This window comes from Bacillus rossius, chromosome 11 (assembly GCF_032445375.1).
Source record: "Bacillus rossius redtenbacheri isolate Brsri chromosome 11, Brsri_v3, whole genome shotgun sequence".
NCBI classification, from domain to species: Eukaryota; Metazoa; Arthropoda; class Insecta; order Phasmatodea; family Bacillidae; genus Bacillus; species Bacillus rossius.
The window spans coordinates 38,862,316-38,878,761 of NC_086338.1; the positions used below are offsets into that span (position 1 = coordinate 38,862,316).

The 16,446-nt window shown below is 36.5% G+C and overlaps 1 protein-coding gene across 1 annotated transcript in view; it reads right to left on the bottom strand.

The window, feature by feature from the left end:
* Nucleotides 1–11,414: 11,414 nt before the first annotated feature.
* LOC134536449 (uncharacterized) overlaps nt 11,415–16,446 on the bottom strand; it is a 70,662-nt gene continuing 65,630 nt past the window's right edge. Inside the window, exons 6-7 of the mRNA XM_063376165.1 lie at nt 13,007–13,109; nt 11,415–11,418 (exon numbers count right to left, since the gene is read on the bottom strand). Of these exons, the coding sequence (XP_063232235.1) occupies nt 11,415–11,418; nt 13,007–13,109 (107 nt within the window). The remainder of the gene's footprint in view (nt 11,419–13,006; nt 13,110–16,446) is intronic.

Here is a 16,446-nt window from a genome sequence, read left to right on the forward strand (position 1 = left end):
TGTGCTGTATGGCATATATCTGGCAACGGAGATCACCGAAACAATAGCAGCGCTTATGGCAGAAACCGGGCTTTGGAAACAGAGAGTGAATGCTCACTGGAAACTAAGGATGAGACACTATAGCAGCGAGCAGTTGGAAATCGCGGTGCTTCTGAAGTTCTCGGGGTAGAGTGATATTGTGATGGTTCACCACTACCTTCCGCAGAGTGCAGATGTTGGGACTACTGAACACCATGTCAGCCAATCCTGAATCTGATGAGGGAAAAAAAATCATTTTCACGAGAAAAAAAATTTCCCAACCCTGCCCGGAATTGAAACCGTGACCTTTGACCCGTCTGTCAGGAGACCTAACTACTAAAGCAAATGACCTATGAGGTTGTTTACGTGATTATGTAGGGTTTTCGCAGACATTTAGTTTATCATTTTACTACTAGGTGTGGGCGTTTATAATTTTAAATTGTGTGGCTTTTAATTGTATGAAACCATACAAATTATTACTTTGGAACCTATGGTAAAACTAATTTGTTTAAAACGCTTATTATTATCAAATTAAATATACTCATAAACATGTAGGTAGGTTAGGTTATTGAAACGACCATCAACGACTCGATTGATATAGCAACGATAACACACACACAGCCAACAATAATCAAAAGAAAATAGTTTTCAAGACGTATATTTATTTGTAACTGTGATATATAAGCAGTAAATAGAATTCATCATTTTTGCGGACAAATTATACATTTACAATATTTTACATAGAAAGAATACGATATTTCAAAATTCTCACATACATAGAATATAATATAAATAAGGAAAATATTGAGATCATTGTGAAATTTGACTTAGAAAAAAATCACATTCGTTGAAAATTTATTTTTAAATACTATGGTTTTCTAGCAAAATATTTATTTTAACTATTTTGTGTCTATTTACAAAATAAACACAAATATGACTAGTTAGAACAAAACTATTTCATGCAAATACACAACTTTTTCACAAATAAATATATAACAAAATCTGAAGTGGATATCTTAGTAATACATTTCATGTTATTACAGGTTTATGATAAATACACAATAATTGCATTAGGCTAGTCAACAATGTTTAAAATGTCACTTAAACAAGTAAATGGCATCACATACAGCATCACAAATTTACCACAATAATACGAAAGAGCCGAACATGGGAATAAGATTATCCCTTTCATTATTAAATTAGTTTATGAACACATTTTCGTGCAACTTCGAAAGCTCAGTTCAGATGTTGAATGCTGGGGTAAGTATGCGGAAATCAATTACAATTACTGCACAGTCACACATTCTTGTTTTAGAGGGACATGATTCGGAGTTACTTTTAACATGTCGAAACAAATATTGATAAAAGTGGTTCTGTTAATCCTTTCAGTCACATACTAATTTATTTATGTGGAAATCGCAACAAACAAGTGTTCTGACAAATACACTTGTATCGCTACATTTTCTGACCCAAAAATAATCGTTATAGAGATTTTTTTTTACCATAATGTTATTGTCAGTGGCTGTTTGACAAAGTAAAAAAAAAATGTGTTACAGCATACAAACAGCATTACCAACATGAAAGTAAACTATTTTGGCTTAGTTTTTAAAGCTTTAATAAAAATTGTTTAACTTTTAGTTGCTGAAAATAGTCTGATGGTGATATAATATTCAATAACGTTGTGTGGTGTTTATTTATTGAAATGTTTGCATGAGGGTATGAATACCTCAAATGCATTTGTTTTGATACTATTTACAATGATACATTTTTATCCAACACTAATAAATCAACGTTTCTGATGAGAATGCGATTTGTTAAAAATTAAACTAATAGAGCTCTAGCTGTGATTTAGAAAAAATACAAAACTAAATATTACAAGAAAAACCTTTATCTATTAAATGAAAAACAATGACGTTTAGTAATTTATGCATTTAACTGTTCCAAGTGAATAATAAATTCATTAAAGACTACAGTAACTTTTGTGTGAATGCACGAAAACCTGTCACTCCTGCTGATTAAAATACAGGAGTGATCACAATCACAACATAACTGTTTAAATTTCTATTACAAAATACCTGGTCAAGGATATTTTGACCAATATATTTTTAAATAACTTTTACTGATCACACCACTTGTGTAACAAACATGCTAGTCTCTTTGGCATCAGCTATATCACACTCAATTTTTTTTTCGTTCTAGTAAACAACACTCATGACTATTATATTTAAATAGGTTTTTAAAAAAAATGTGTTCGAATAAATTAACACAAATAAATATTGTACATACATATACGTTGGAAAGAAGAGCTAGAGTAAATATTTTTCACTTTAAAAATATTTTAGGAGTACATGTTAAATAATTGTACAAAATATTGTACTGAGAATATTAAGAAAATGTTTAAATTCTAATCCTTATAATTTACGAGGTGATGAAACACATAATAAACGTGACAATATTAATTTTTCGATTAACATCTCATGACCAGTACGTCATAATGGCAACGATATGCGGCCACCACTATTCATGAATGGATGAACGATGGAAGGCTGACGCCTCAGGCTATTAGACATGAGCGGCCACTTCGATGTAAGCGATATGTGAACTGGATATGTTAATGTTTAGGTGACAGTGATAAGGTTGTCTGGAAATGTTTTGAAAATGCACGAATTCTACATCAGAGTTAAATTTTAAAGAAAATAAAATCTAAAGTTACACTAATCAAAGAAAAAAACAATGACTAGAAATAACTAGTAAAAATAAACTACTAAAAAATTAGTTACTTTGGCTAGTTACGTCACTGACATTTTATTCTGAAATTACATTTTTTTTTTAAATTATGGAAAACTGCTTAGTATCTGTGTGTTTCAGATACAGAATATTATCTATACTATACTTCAATATCTAATGTTCTAAAATATCACAATTTTTCAACGAGAATCATAACAAAATCGTTTGACAATTATAATATCTAAAGTTCTCTCAAGCCATAATCATTAAAATTTTTTCTATCACTGTTCAATGATATCTCAAATTCCAAAGGAAAAAAAATTCCATATTCATTTTAAATGTGTTGGATATTAAAAATATATTAAATATTTTAATAAGAATATTTTAATGTGTCAAATTTAGTGAATAATCTAGCCGTTTGAAATTTATATCGATTATAGTCGTCGGGTGCAGTTGACAATCGACACACAGACGGACAAAGATTTTTTTGAGTAAATCTTTTTTCAATGTTTTACTATTCACATTTCTTACGTGCTGAACGTTATATTTTTCCGATGACAAATTGCTGTTTTTTGAGAAATACTAAAAGTTACTGAACATATGTACAAAATGCAGACGCACTGGCAGGAGAAAGAGTCATAAACGTAACACTGTTTTCTTTTTAAAGTGAAACTTAGCGTACCCGATTCCTGATGGACCAATTTATTAGTAAACATGTATTAAGTGGTCAAATATACTGTCGACTCATTTTCTGAATACAATTTTTAGCAAATGTAAATATTTCCCACAGTGAGAAAAATCTTAATATTGATATGAAATAAAAACGCACAGTTAGCATTCGATTATATGAAGATTAGTTTTAAACTTACGTATCACACACGAGTTCATCGCTTTAATACTTATTTCACTGAGAAATTATTTAATTAAAGAAATCGTTAATTAAACAACTTAATTCAGAAACAAAATAAGATGCAGGTATATTTCACGGAAAGATTTACATATAATAGTATAGACATTACAAATAAAAGATTTGGTTAATATTAGCAGTGCTGATTCAAAGTAACCCAGTCCAACAGTTTCCCGTACATGCAGCAAATATTCCAACTATGTCTGCAATCGCACGAAGTACCGACATCTATAGTCTGTCTCATGCTTAGATTGCAGTACCTGGTAAATAGCAAACACTGTTGTCAGATTGATAATAACTGGTTTGTTAGCATTAAAATATTTATTTGATACTACATATTTAATTAAAACAAATTTATTTACATTTTTAAATTTACTTTTGGTTTTCTAAGTGTCTATTGGCAGAATTATCACAGTTGTAATCACTGTGACGAGAAAAAAATACTTCAATTTTAAATTAGATACTTTTTGTAGCAGTGCGTCAATATTAATAACAAGAAATTCCATAAAATTACGCGCTAGGCTCGAAAGATATTGTTTTAAAATCAAACAAAAATATTTAAAACAAAAACAGTTGAAAAAATGGCTTATTTAAACTACGATGCCTTAGAAATGAATAATATTATTAGATGATTCCCTTGATTAAATAAAACTGAAAAATTTATATCCAAAATTCTCATTCAAATTTTACTTTCCAAAACACATTGTTTCAGATGCATATTATTATTTTTCCATTATATTACAAAGTTGTGTCTGAAACATTTTTTGCTAAATGGTGTGGATCTAGCGACAGAGCACGCCGAAAAAAAAGTCAATGGCAGAAATCGTGCATCGGAAAGAGAGAGTCAATGCCCCTTTAAAATGCACGCTGCAATCTCAGGACGAGACACGCCGTCAAAGGAAAGGCGCGACACACGTGTTGATGAATGCTTTCGAACTGACGGCTCACAGCTAATGAGATGCATTGCTAATCACACAAGCACCAGCGTATTTCAAAGTAACCGCGACACCCAGTGCTTCGACTCGGATTGCTTCACGAAAAAAAAAAAAAAAAAATACTGACTTGGCAATACATCGTCTATAGACTTCAATTATCTTTGATGAAAAAGATTCGCATGAGTCCTAAAAAAAAATTGTCATTTTTCAATCACGCATCACTGATCCATTTATTAAACCCTTGACTACGAGAAAAAAAAACTTTTTTTTTTTGTATTTTGAACTTTTCAGGATTCTGTATATGCAACGTAATCTTTTTGATTTGTTTAGTAGAAATAACACAGTTCGCACAAACCAGTCATTGTTATTGCCAGTAAAAAAAATACAACAAAAATAACAGAACTTTTTAACGCCATTTCATGCACATTAAAACAATGTATGATTATGTTTTGGTGTAAAAAAATCTTTTAATAGTTTATTTTATATTTACAATATTCAGTATTATCTCCGAAAAAAAAATGAGGCTTATGAAATAAAAATCTTTTAACATGAACTAAAGTCACCCCCTTGCGGGTACTGACCAAATACAAGTTCAGCGGCCATCAATTCTCGGGCAAACAAGAGCCAAGTGGTTACTACGTCCACACACTTGCAAAGAATGAACCCGTGAAAAAAATACCGAGAACCAGTGAAGAATTGACTGAAAAAAAAAAAAATGTTAAAATTGCTCCATTGTAAATTAATTTAGTGCAGCAGCCTTAACAGGTTTTCAATGGATTGAGATAACGTCGTGGTGAGTTGCTGGACACGTACTATGTAGGTCATGTTTTCGAATATCTGTCTTTCTATTTCACTCCAGTAAGCAATTTTTTTTTTGATGTGTAACATCTTAGTTTTCGGTATACGGCATTTGGTGGGAGTCATTTCGTGAATGCAACTGTAGGCAAGGAACGGAAATGTGTAACAATCACAGTGCTGTCATCTGTGGCGGATGGCGCGAACCAAAGTTCACAAAGACAAAGGGAAACTTTATAGTATTAACTGTTCAGTGAGTTTTAGCAAGATGAGCGGTATTTTAGTAACATTCCTTGTCAAAATCAGGACCAAAGACGGGGTTTAGTATTTTTTTTCTCAAAAAATGGTTGCTTTTATTGAAACCGTTTCATTATATAGTTTCAAATTTCGGTCTGCTGATCTAATGATTCGATAGTCAATGAAACTGCTCCGGCAGCGAATTCTAGCGGAGGGTGCGGAAATTTACGTGTGATTCGCATTCGCGTCCAGGAATATAGCGTGGATTTAACACTCTCGGCGTTATTTTTAAAGATTTCTACGTTTGAATTTCTCGTCCGACTTTCGAATCACGAGCGTATTTGTAAATGCGAACACATGAATTTGCTTGTTACCGAGGTTAGATGTCACACATCACTGGCGAGTACTGAACTACTCGCTCACATTTTCCTCCCCCCAGTGAAACCACAGCCATTTGCTGCAATTTTCAACAATTCAGTATTTAGACAGGGACGTCAGAATATCAGGGGTGGCCATCACGTTACCCTTCTACTTGGCAATTATCTGTGTGCGGGAGCAAAATCGTCATTTCTTCAAAACTAATTGTAGAGATACTAGCCTAGTAAGAAATGAAAATGCTTTTAAGAACAGATCATATCAAGTTAAATTTATGCTTCGGAGATAAACTTTACGAATTTTCAACTATTATTTATATTTTTGAATTTCGGCCTTTTTGAAAAACCCCTACCTTGGTGCGAGTAAAGAAAACAAGTTATCCATGATGTTGAACATTTTTGAGGTGTTGTTCTGTAACGTGTTATAATTGCAATCAACACAGTGGTTAAAATAACAATTCGTACGTAATAATAGACAGGCCATGGTGGTTGAGAAATTGGGGGAAACGTGGTGGACGTTTCCGTGGGCCGATATTTTTTTCCCTCTCAGGTTACTCCGGGTGTTTCCTTCCACCAATGCATCTCCTTGTTACTCCATACTCACATCATACCCACCTTACGCATTCTCCAAGCTGTCTGACTTGACAGGCCTGTATCTTCGGGAGGACAGATGACTCCTACGAATGCCATTCATTCAGACCCTGACTTTTTTTTTAATGGTCAACAGATTTCGACAACAAACTGACGCAATAATTTTTTTTTTCGATAGTGGGGCCGTAGTGCGGGTCAATGACCGGCCGCCATTTTGGATTGTGATGTCTCGGAGGCAATATTTTATTACCTGTTACTTGACCTTTGACCCTGGCTGCCATATTGGATCCTGCCATTTAGTTATCTAGAACTTTCCGCCATCTTGGATTACGACGTCACGTCCGCCATATTGGAAATCCATTATCATTATTATTATTATTATGAAAAAATCGGAAAAAGTTTAAAAGTTATAATAAAACGTTATTTAATTTCTATTTTAACAAAGTTTAAAAAAAATCACGCCAAGGACCTTAGTATCCTCGGTTCGACCCCCACAAAGGACATTAAGTAAATATATATTATATATAATACTACAACAATAGTAATAAAATTCCTTTATTATGTGCGTGAGTGAGTATATGTGTGGTTGTGTGTTTAAATTATACTATTAATATATTATATATATTTAAACTCTTTCTCCACGCTGACCACTAGCAGACTAACCCCCACTAATGATAACAAGGCAAATATTATTTACGGCATTATGATGTCAATGCAACCATACTGCAATTTGCCATGTTATACTCGCCTGCTAGAGTGAGCTACCGCCATATTATTTTATTAATTACCATCTAGAGCTAACTAACGTCAATCACTAGACAGTCAGCTATCGCAGCTTTCGGCATCTTGTCGGCCATAATGGCCACTATTTAAAAAAAATTAATAACTTTCGTCCAAACCTTACTGAAAAATTTCGAAAATTCAGTAAAATATTTACCTATTATTATAATAATTGTTTCGATAGATTCAGTCCTTTAGTTCGATCCCAGGCAGCACAGAGTTAATTAAACTGACTCATTAAAAATGTTCTACATGATATTACAAGAAATATGTATTAATTGCATAAATTCAACTCTATTACAACAACAAATAATACACACCATTATAAATTCCCTCAGTTACACAGGATTTTTGAAACCTGTACTTTACATGTCTTGGTATGTATTTTCAGAACGATTTTCCGTGAAATTAAATTCCCACATCCTTAACATTCGTACCTCACTGGAACTGGTTTTTTTTCGGGGTGATACGGGTGGGTCATTGCGCTTGCGGTTGCCAAAATAAATGATGAAAGTCTAATCACAGTATATGCTACAGTAACCAAGCACGGATGACGACATCGCAACAGCATCGGTACACGATGAATCGATGGACATTGAGTTCGGAACCGCTGCCGGTGCTGTAAACATCCAAGGTCTCTCTCTCGGCTGCCGCAACTGCACACGTTGGAAGTCTCCTGTGGGCGATGTTGATCTCCAAGGTTGTCGGCGTATAGCCATCGAGGTCTCCGCCGTCGATGCTACTGTGGCTGTAAAGACTGTCGATGATGACGCCCCCGTAAGCCCCAAGGGAGCGTCGCAAACCGCGAACAACTGCCGGGAATTACCTGGTATAGTGTATCGCCATCCGACATATCAGAAAAATAGGCTACGGCACACAGTTCACCAAAACTCTCGGCAATCAACACGGGTATAAAAAAAACAGGGCTTAAATTAAACAGCGAAAGAAAGGAATTTGCTTGGGAAAGCACAACTCTTGCGGCAAGTACGACAAAACATTATTTATTAATCTGAACCTCTGAAATCAAACTATTACAAACATTAAAAGAATATAAGCATTCGCCGGTACATATTAACTAAATCGGGCCCGATGCTATAAACTATATATATATATATATATATATATATATATATATATATATATATATATATATATATATTCATACCCAGCACATGATAAGGAAATATAAAAATCCCCTAAACTTAACATCAGTTACAATAGACACCTTATAGTGATTTAAAATCTCTGATAAACCAAGTTCGAGCTAGTTAACACCTTCCTTGTTACGCGACGTGCTCAATTGTTCGGGGGACGGGTACCCTTAAAACGTTCAACGCGAGTCTCTACCATTTGAATTTCATCATAAGTTTCAATTATTTACTTCACGTGTCCATATCATAAAGTTGTTAAATGTAGCTAGGGAAAAACAGACCTCCGACGTAAAATAACACTCTCAGGCTTGACGTAATTATTTCTGCCACCAATCTCTTGCAGCATAACCCCGTTGCACAAGGGGAATCACAAGGGAAGTCACTCACGTATCGGCTCGTCGTCTCCGTTGGATTAGCGAATCCTCGCTAAACCCCACTGGTCCTCAGGCAGTCGGTGCTGACGGCTATACTAGCCGGAAGGAGCCTCGTTCCGCCGCGATAGTACCGCGACTATCTTCTTGACGAGCTTTACAGCTACTCTTGCACACAGATACCTACGAGTTATTTTGCTGCCCAAGCCGGGCCCACACTCGCAAAAGTCATTTTTTGCGAGGCCGCTTGCCCGGACCACCTCACACACCGGCCCGTCGTCCAGAACAGCTGATCGCCTGCCTTCTCCTCCCCTCCTTCAAAGAAGGGAGGGGAAAAAGTCTGTCTCCCTCGCGCGCATGCGCGCTGTGCTCGTGATTTGTTTCATTTTACCCCGATCACCACTTGTCCAACTTTGCTATGTCGCATTAATAATTAAAATAGTTTTATACAAATATATAACTACATTATAAATATAACTAATAAACACAATTATTTAATGATATTCTCACTAACTGTTACCAGGTGCTCCCGGGCGACACTAGCGCTGAAAAACGTTACCAATATTTCAAAAATACCGCCGTACGGATAACACCAATACTCAAATAAACTATACTAAAGGAAAACTATAATATAAACTTCCTTTTAATTTCCTTATAAAACGGTACCCCGAGAAAGGGGTACAATGAAACAACTCGCTCTTCCGCAATCAAAGGCGAATTAATTCACACTGAAGACTGAAGACAAGCCATTCATATATACATGTGCGGAAGTCACGTGGCATTGCGGAAACAATCACTTCTCAGTTTGTAGTCTTACATATTTTATCATATATTTTGAGTTTATAAGGTCGACCAATTGTAACACCGCCACATTTTTTTTTTTTACAGAAAAGTGATTTATCAACAGCAAAAAAATAAACAAAGGCATATTTCATGGCATTTTGCACTGAACATGTAAAGGCCTTACAAGTTACAGTTAGGTCCTGATGCACGTACACAAGTCCTTTCAAGTATTTTATTGGGCTTTTCAAGTTTTCGTAGAGTACAAACTGATTACAACACATGCTACTCTGGTATATAACATGCTAAAAATTATTATTACGATAGCATATCAAAAATTTCCACAGTAGGCAGAGATTGGTGATATAAAATCGCTAGCTGTTAACTTTCGATCATTGAAGTCACTGCAGCTGATGATATAGATGACATTGAACTCTCAAGAAGTCACCAAACTTACGTACCAGGTTAGTCAAACCAGACGATCCTCACTCCACCAAAACTGTAGGTGAACTGAAGTCCCTATCATCCGAGCCTCACTTATACATATACTATCAGTCGTTGATATAAAATGTGAGTCAACAAAACAGCTATTTTTTTTTAAAGTTTTGATTTAAATTAATTCGCGGGCACCTTAAAAATCTAAAAATAAAACACACAAAATCTAGTTTTAAAATTTTATTTAAAAGTATTTACACAATAGTCACTCAACCATTTTAGGTTAAGTTATTAATAGGGGCATGCCGATTTCGGGATTAGATGAAAGTTAAAATACTGTAGCATCGTCTGTGTTTCGTGATTGGTGAGTTTCTTCCAGGTACATATCGATTTTAACAACACCAACCACAGTGATTCAGTGCGGAAGCAAACGCGTCCTGAGTGGCTTGGTCAAATAAGGCAACGACTTCTCTCACAGACGGCCGCCAATCACAAGGATGAAACCACAGGCGCGGTTATGCCTTGTTGCAGTCTAATAAGTGTTCAGATCTTTTCGCGAAATCTTCAGGCCCCTAGTTATTAAGTATTTTCGTAAGGAGAATCTTTAATGCTGCACGGACTGCCTCGTTGACTCTAGGTACTGCCTTGTTGACTACGTACACCGCCTTGTCGACTATGGTTATTGATCCGTTGGTCTCGGAGGCAGGAACACAGGTATCCACCTGATAATCCTTTGGCATTGCTCTCCGCGATGACTACCTTGATGAGACATGGCTTTGAGTCGCTGCTCACCCCAGGCACATATCATTCATGTGTAGGAACACTTTCGTAGCAACGACGACGTGATGTACATGTCCTACGTCATTCGGGACATCTGTGCAGAGATGCATCACAGGTCACAACAGATTGAAACAAGTCTTGTCCTGCACTGTTCGGAACACGTGCAGACGAAGCGACTACCTCTTCGATGCTGGCTGGAAGATTCGTATGCTGTCTCATGTGATGGATCGCAGCAATCAACAATTGCTGAGTCGGTTCCGTAGGACAGTAGAAAGTGCGAACATCAACAGTGCTGAGCGCCTCCATAGCAGATTTCCGTGTGTGTGCGTAGATATATGGAATCCCAGTAGCTGTACTCGACACTGCTGTAGCTAGGTCTTAACACTCACCTACGTGCTGGCAGACTGGAAAGAAAACATTTTTCTTGCAGGTTGGACGACAACTGAAAGTACGAACTGTTGTATTGCTTTGATACATGCAGGAACCATGCAGGCTCAAGCAAGTATACTCGCACTAGGGGAACCATTTGTGCATTAGCTGCGAGTTACACCAGGCACACGTCCATTCAAGCTTAATCTTATCACAAACCTGAGCTGCCCAACATACATTGTACTAAGCTTGCCCACTTTGTTTAAAAATGTTTTATGTGGTTACGGTTTTAATTTTTTATCAAAATTACAGGTAAAACAATTCAATTGATGAGAGGTACATAAAAAGTATCTTTAAATATAATATTTTTAAAGTCATGAAATAATTAATGATAACATAATAAGAGTACTTACTGCTTGTGGATCGCATGGAGAAAATATTTAAAAAAATACTAAATCAGCATCATCGGGTTTGAACCACGGACTCCAAAGAATTACATTTTCATTAAAACATTATTAAATTTGAAATTTATACATTTTTTATATTCTTAAAATTTTACGACTTTTTGGGTAATAGCGCGGATTTCTAATATGGTGAAAGTGACATCATAATCCAAGATGGCAGAAAGTTCTAGAAAATAAAATGGCGGCTCTGTTACACCTTAATTCAAAATGGTAGAAAGTTCTAGAAAACAAGATGGTAAATTTCTAGAAGACAAAATGTCGGAATCCCATTTGGCGGCCAAGGTCAAGGTAAAGTTCGTTCAAGAAGATCGCCGTGACATCACAATTCCAGATGGCGTCCGGGCATTAACCACCACCATGCACCACACCTGAATCCTGTGCTCCACTTCCCTTCTAAACATTACTTAACATATTATTTTATCCACGCAAACGTTTATAAAAAAAACTACAAAATAACTTCACAAAAACGAATATTCCATAGCGATGCCTAGATTATTCTCGAACCCACGCCCCCCTCCCCCCCGGGTCTATGGCTTTGGTCACACAAGCCATGCTTTTATTTTTCGTTTTCTTGTCATTAATACTAGTTCAGGGCTATTCCGTAAATTTATGATACCTCTCTGGAATATTTGTGACAAATGCAAGTTTAAGAGAAGTATCGTGTTAAAAAAAAAAAAAAAGTCCTTAGAGAAAATTATTTGCCATAAATATGAAATCATCAACTTTCCTTGAGATCGAGAGTTAAAGCCGATGTCGCACTTATGACTACTCTATCTCCTTATCTACCTCTCCCCCTCTCACTCTTTCGCTTCCCCTTCCCCCCCCCCCAAAAAAAACTATATCCACGATACAAAACAACATACCTTTACAATGGAGATCTTCCTGAGGAATAATGATGTTTTTGCCCCGCACCTTCGCAGACCCGTTCTGGCGTCCCTGCGTTCAGAGTGAATTGATACTTTAAAACCATTTCCGTGAGGAAAATAAAAGACCCAGTGCAGGTCCGTTCAGGTCCTAGATAACGAGAACACAGAGAGAGGGGAGAAGAAAAAACAAACATCCCAGCACAGCACACGTATCACTTGAACACTGTTGAGTAGTCGTCCACAGCAGAACAGGGGGGGAGCTCCCATACTCCCCTCCAGACGTCATAAGGTTGTGAAGAGTGGGGTGGAAGTGTCGGAGGAGGGAGAGGGGAAGGTGGCCCACCACCGCCTCCCCTCCACCGGCAGAACCCGCACCGCAACCCATGTCACACGCGGCGGCAGGCGGCGGGCCGCGGGCGTTGTTACCTGCCGCAGCCGGCGGCGCCGCGCCTGCTGGCCATGACGGCGAGGCAGCCGCAGGCCAGCACCAGGTGGCTGCAGCTCAGGGCCGGCGCGCAGCGACCGGCCGCTGCGGACAGCAAGGGCAAGGGGAGGCGAGGCGTTAGCAATCGCTCTCACACGCCGTGTTCATTTTTTTACGTGACAACGTCTAATAAATCGATGAACGCTGGCTGCACGCACGAAAAATTGTCCCACTACGGATGTCCCACTACGGATGTGTCCTGTTTACGCATGCGTGGCATCTCTCTGGTATGTTGCGGACGGTACAGAGAACTCGGCCGGCACGTGGTGGCGTACTGCTCAGGTTTCACCCCGCCATGCTGCAGGGATAGGCGGGGTCGCGTCGGTTGGATCACGCCTGAGCATGTCGCCACACACGGCTTGGGGCAGACGACAACATAGCGGGGTTCGAGGTTATTGTTGTGAACCGCGCCACGGGAGTATATTCGCAAGGAAAATGGCGTTCTTACAAGTACGTATTATTTTAATTACTAGTGTAAATCAGTATATTTGAACAGTGTTGTATGAGTATTGTTTTAGCTGTTTAACTAAATATTTATTGCTGGTATGATACTTTTCACGCTTTAGTTTGACATTGGTAATTATTTGTCATGAGTTATTATTTGATCAACTAAATCACACACCGTATTATAGTTATGAGCCCACGAGCGTGTAAATATTTCGAGTCCAACAGAGAATATGCTAGTTAAAAGAAATTCAAACAAATATCGTGCGTGGAATACTATTAATTTATTACATCTGAAACAATTCTTTAATATTGCCTCGTGGCTGTGCGGTTAGTATCGCTGACTACCAATCGATAAATTGACGGATCAAATCCCGGTGGCTGAAATTTTTTTTGTACTTGTAAAAATAAATACGGCGCGAACGACACTTCAAAAGTAATAAATATATTTGAATTAATGAATGCAAATAAAAGAAAATTTATTAATCAAATTGTAGATTTTATTTCACTCCTTCTTTGTATCCATACAAAATAGTGATAATTCAATAAAAATGATTCAATTTTATTCATAAAAGTATGCAGAGGTAGATTTTATTATACAAAAGATAGAAAAATTTAAAAAAATTTCTTCCTCAAATGGTTTGGTTGCAAAAACCTATTACGGCTCAGTCTCAGGCCGAATATGATATTTCATTTTCTTCTGGATCAATCATTTCATCAATGTTTTGTTATGACGTCACGTTAAACTATCGTCCGTAAAACGACTTTACAGACAACCAATTTTTAGTGAAACTTCTTTGCTGAGGGGGCTACAATTTTCCAGCGTTATGGAAATACCGATCGCATGAGGGGAATAGTTAGATATGTGGTGGAGGGAATAGTGGTGGGGGAACGTGGAGAATATGTTAAAAATAGTTAGATTTTCAAAATTCTGATTAAAAACAACGAACATAACGGTCGTGTACACAGGAGAGAAATCGTGTTTATACGGAAGCAATGAATAGCTGTATTTTATTTCTTTTAGAGACGTGTGGTGCAACGAAAAAATACAATTGAGAAATAAATTTTATTTAAATGTGCTTATACAATTTTCATATTTGACATGTATTAACAATTTAAAAATCAACACAAAATTTAAAGGTTTTTTGGAGAAAATAAATTATTATTTTATTTGTTAATCGTCTTTAATTAAACAGGAGCAAAAATGATATTATTACATTTGTTAGTAATAATGAACATATTTAACTTTAAAATTATTACAGAATTTATCACTGGAAACTTAAAAAAAAAAAAATTGTTGGAGCATTTGTTTGAGCAAGATGTACATTTTTTACTGCAGAAACAACAAGAAAAAAAATAGAAAGTTTTTAATTTAAATAAAACTTTAGTCAACACGGGATACAAATGATTAAAATGTATGCAATGTAATGTAATAAAAATCTTTTTTTCTGCAAATTATGTGTGATTTCTGTGAAAATTTAATATATTTCCCCGTAAACGTAATATCTGTCCGAATGTACTTAAAATTCTGCAGGGCAAAACACACACCGCAGAGATAAATCCCGACTCCAGAAACTTCTGCGGTGTCGACCTTCGAACTTGGCTCTGCAAAGCTTAATGGCCTGGCCGCTTATGCCGCTTTCGCGCGGAGGTCGGTTCGGACGCCCAACAAGGTTCCCTCGCCGGCGCTGCTCAGCGCTCCGGAAGCCCGCGCGAGAAGGGCACAAGAGGCGCCGGGCTAATTAGGAAGCCGCAGTTCGCTGGGACACGTAGCAACAGTTAACCTTTCCCACCGACACTGGCGCTGGCAGAGGGGGCAGGGGGGGGGGGGATGTTCCCTGTCCTTTCGAAAAGCAAGTGGACTGTGACCTTCGTGGTTACCGGTTCGTCCGCATGGTATAGTTCCTTCTCGTTCGTAACAGTCCTTTTAAGCACCGTCACAACCTCCAAAATTTCGTTACGGGGAAATTTTTAAGGGGCTAGAAACTGAATTAGGTACATACAACTTTCACATCGAATAAAAGTTCGGAAACTGGAAAACTGGCAAACCTTAAAAAAAAAAAAAAAAAAAAAAAAAAAAAAAAAAAAAAAAAAAAAAAAAAAAAAAAGTTTCAATGAACCAATTTTGTAAACATTTATTTTTATGTCAAAATTTGTTACGACATTTTAATTATGTAATGCACAATGGAATACATACATATTTATCAATTCCAATGGAAATGCAGGAACTAGGGAAAGTTTGATATTGTAGCTAATTTCTTTTTTTTTTTTTTACTAAAGGACAAATGTGGAGTTAAATAAAATAACTAAGTATAATTCTACTGTGAAATGTTCGTATGGAGGATGGTTATGTCCTATAAATTTAACACTGGGCTGAAATAAAATTTTCAAGAGTTGAGTAATATGTTAAAGTTATAATTGCAACATTAAAAGTTTCTGTATCTTGACTGTATGGATAACTAGTCACTGGACCGCCCCCCCCCCCCCCCTAAAAAAAAACTATCGTCAGCGAGTATGAAATTCATCAGGTTACTGCAGGTGGAACATTTTTGATCCGAAATCAAAACAAATAAATAAGCAATGAAAATCTACAATAAAGTGTATTGTAAAGCTAATAAATTTATAATTGTCTTATAATTGAAGTGAAAAGATAATTTGTTTACAAGTTCTAACATTAGTTATAAAAATAATAAATGTCAACATATTTAAATTCTGTTTCAATAGGAACACAGTACTGTCATATTAAAACATTTTGTCGGTAACTCTCTCATAGTTCCTACGGAAAATTTTTAGTAATCATTTGAATACTATCACCCTGTGCATGTTTTCGGCATATTGTTGTCCTGCTTATATAATACAATTGTTATGACTAGGTATCGGAAGGAAAGCCCAATATTCATTGATACACCCCCAAAACCCCTCCTTTTACAATCTCGCA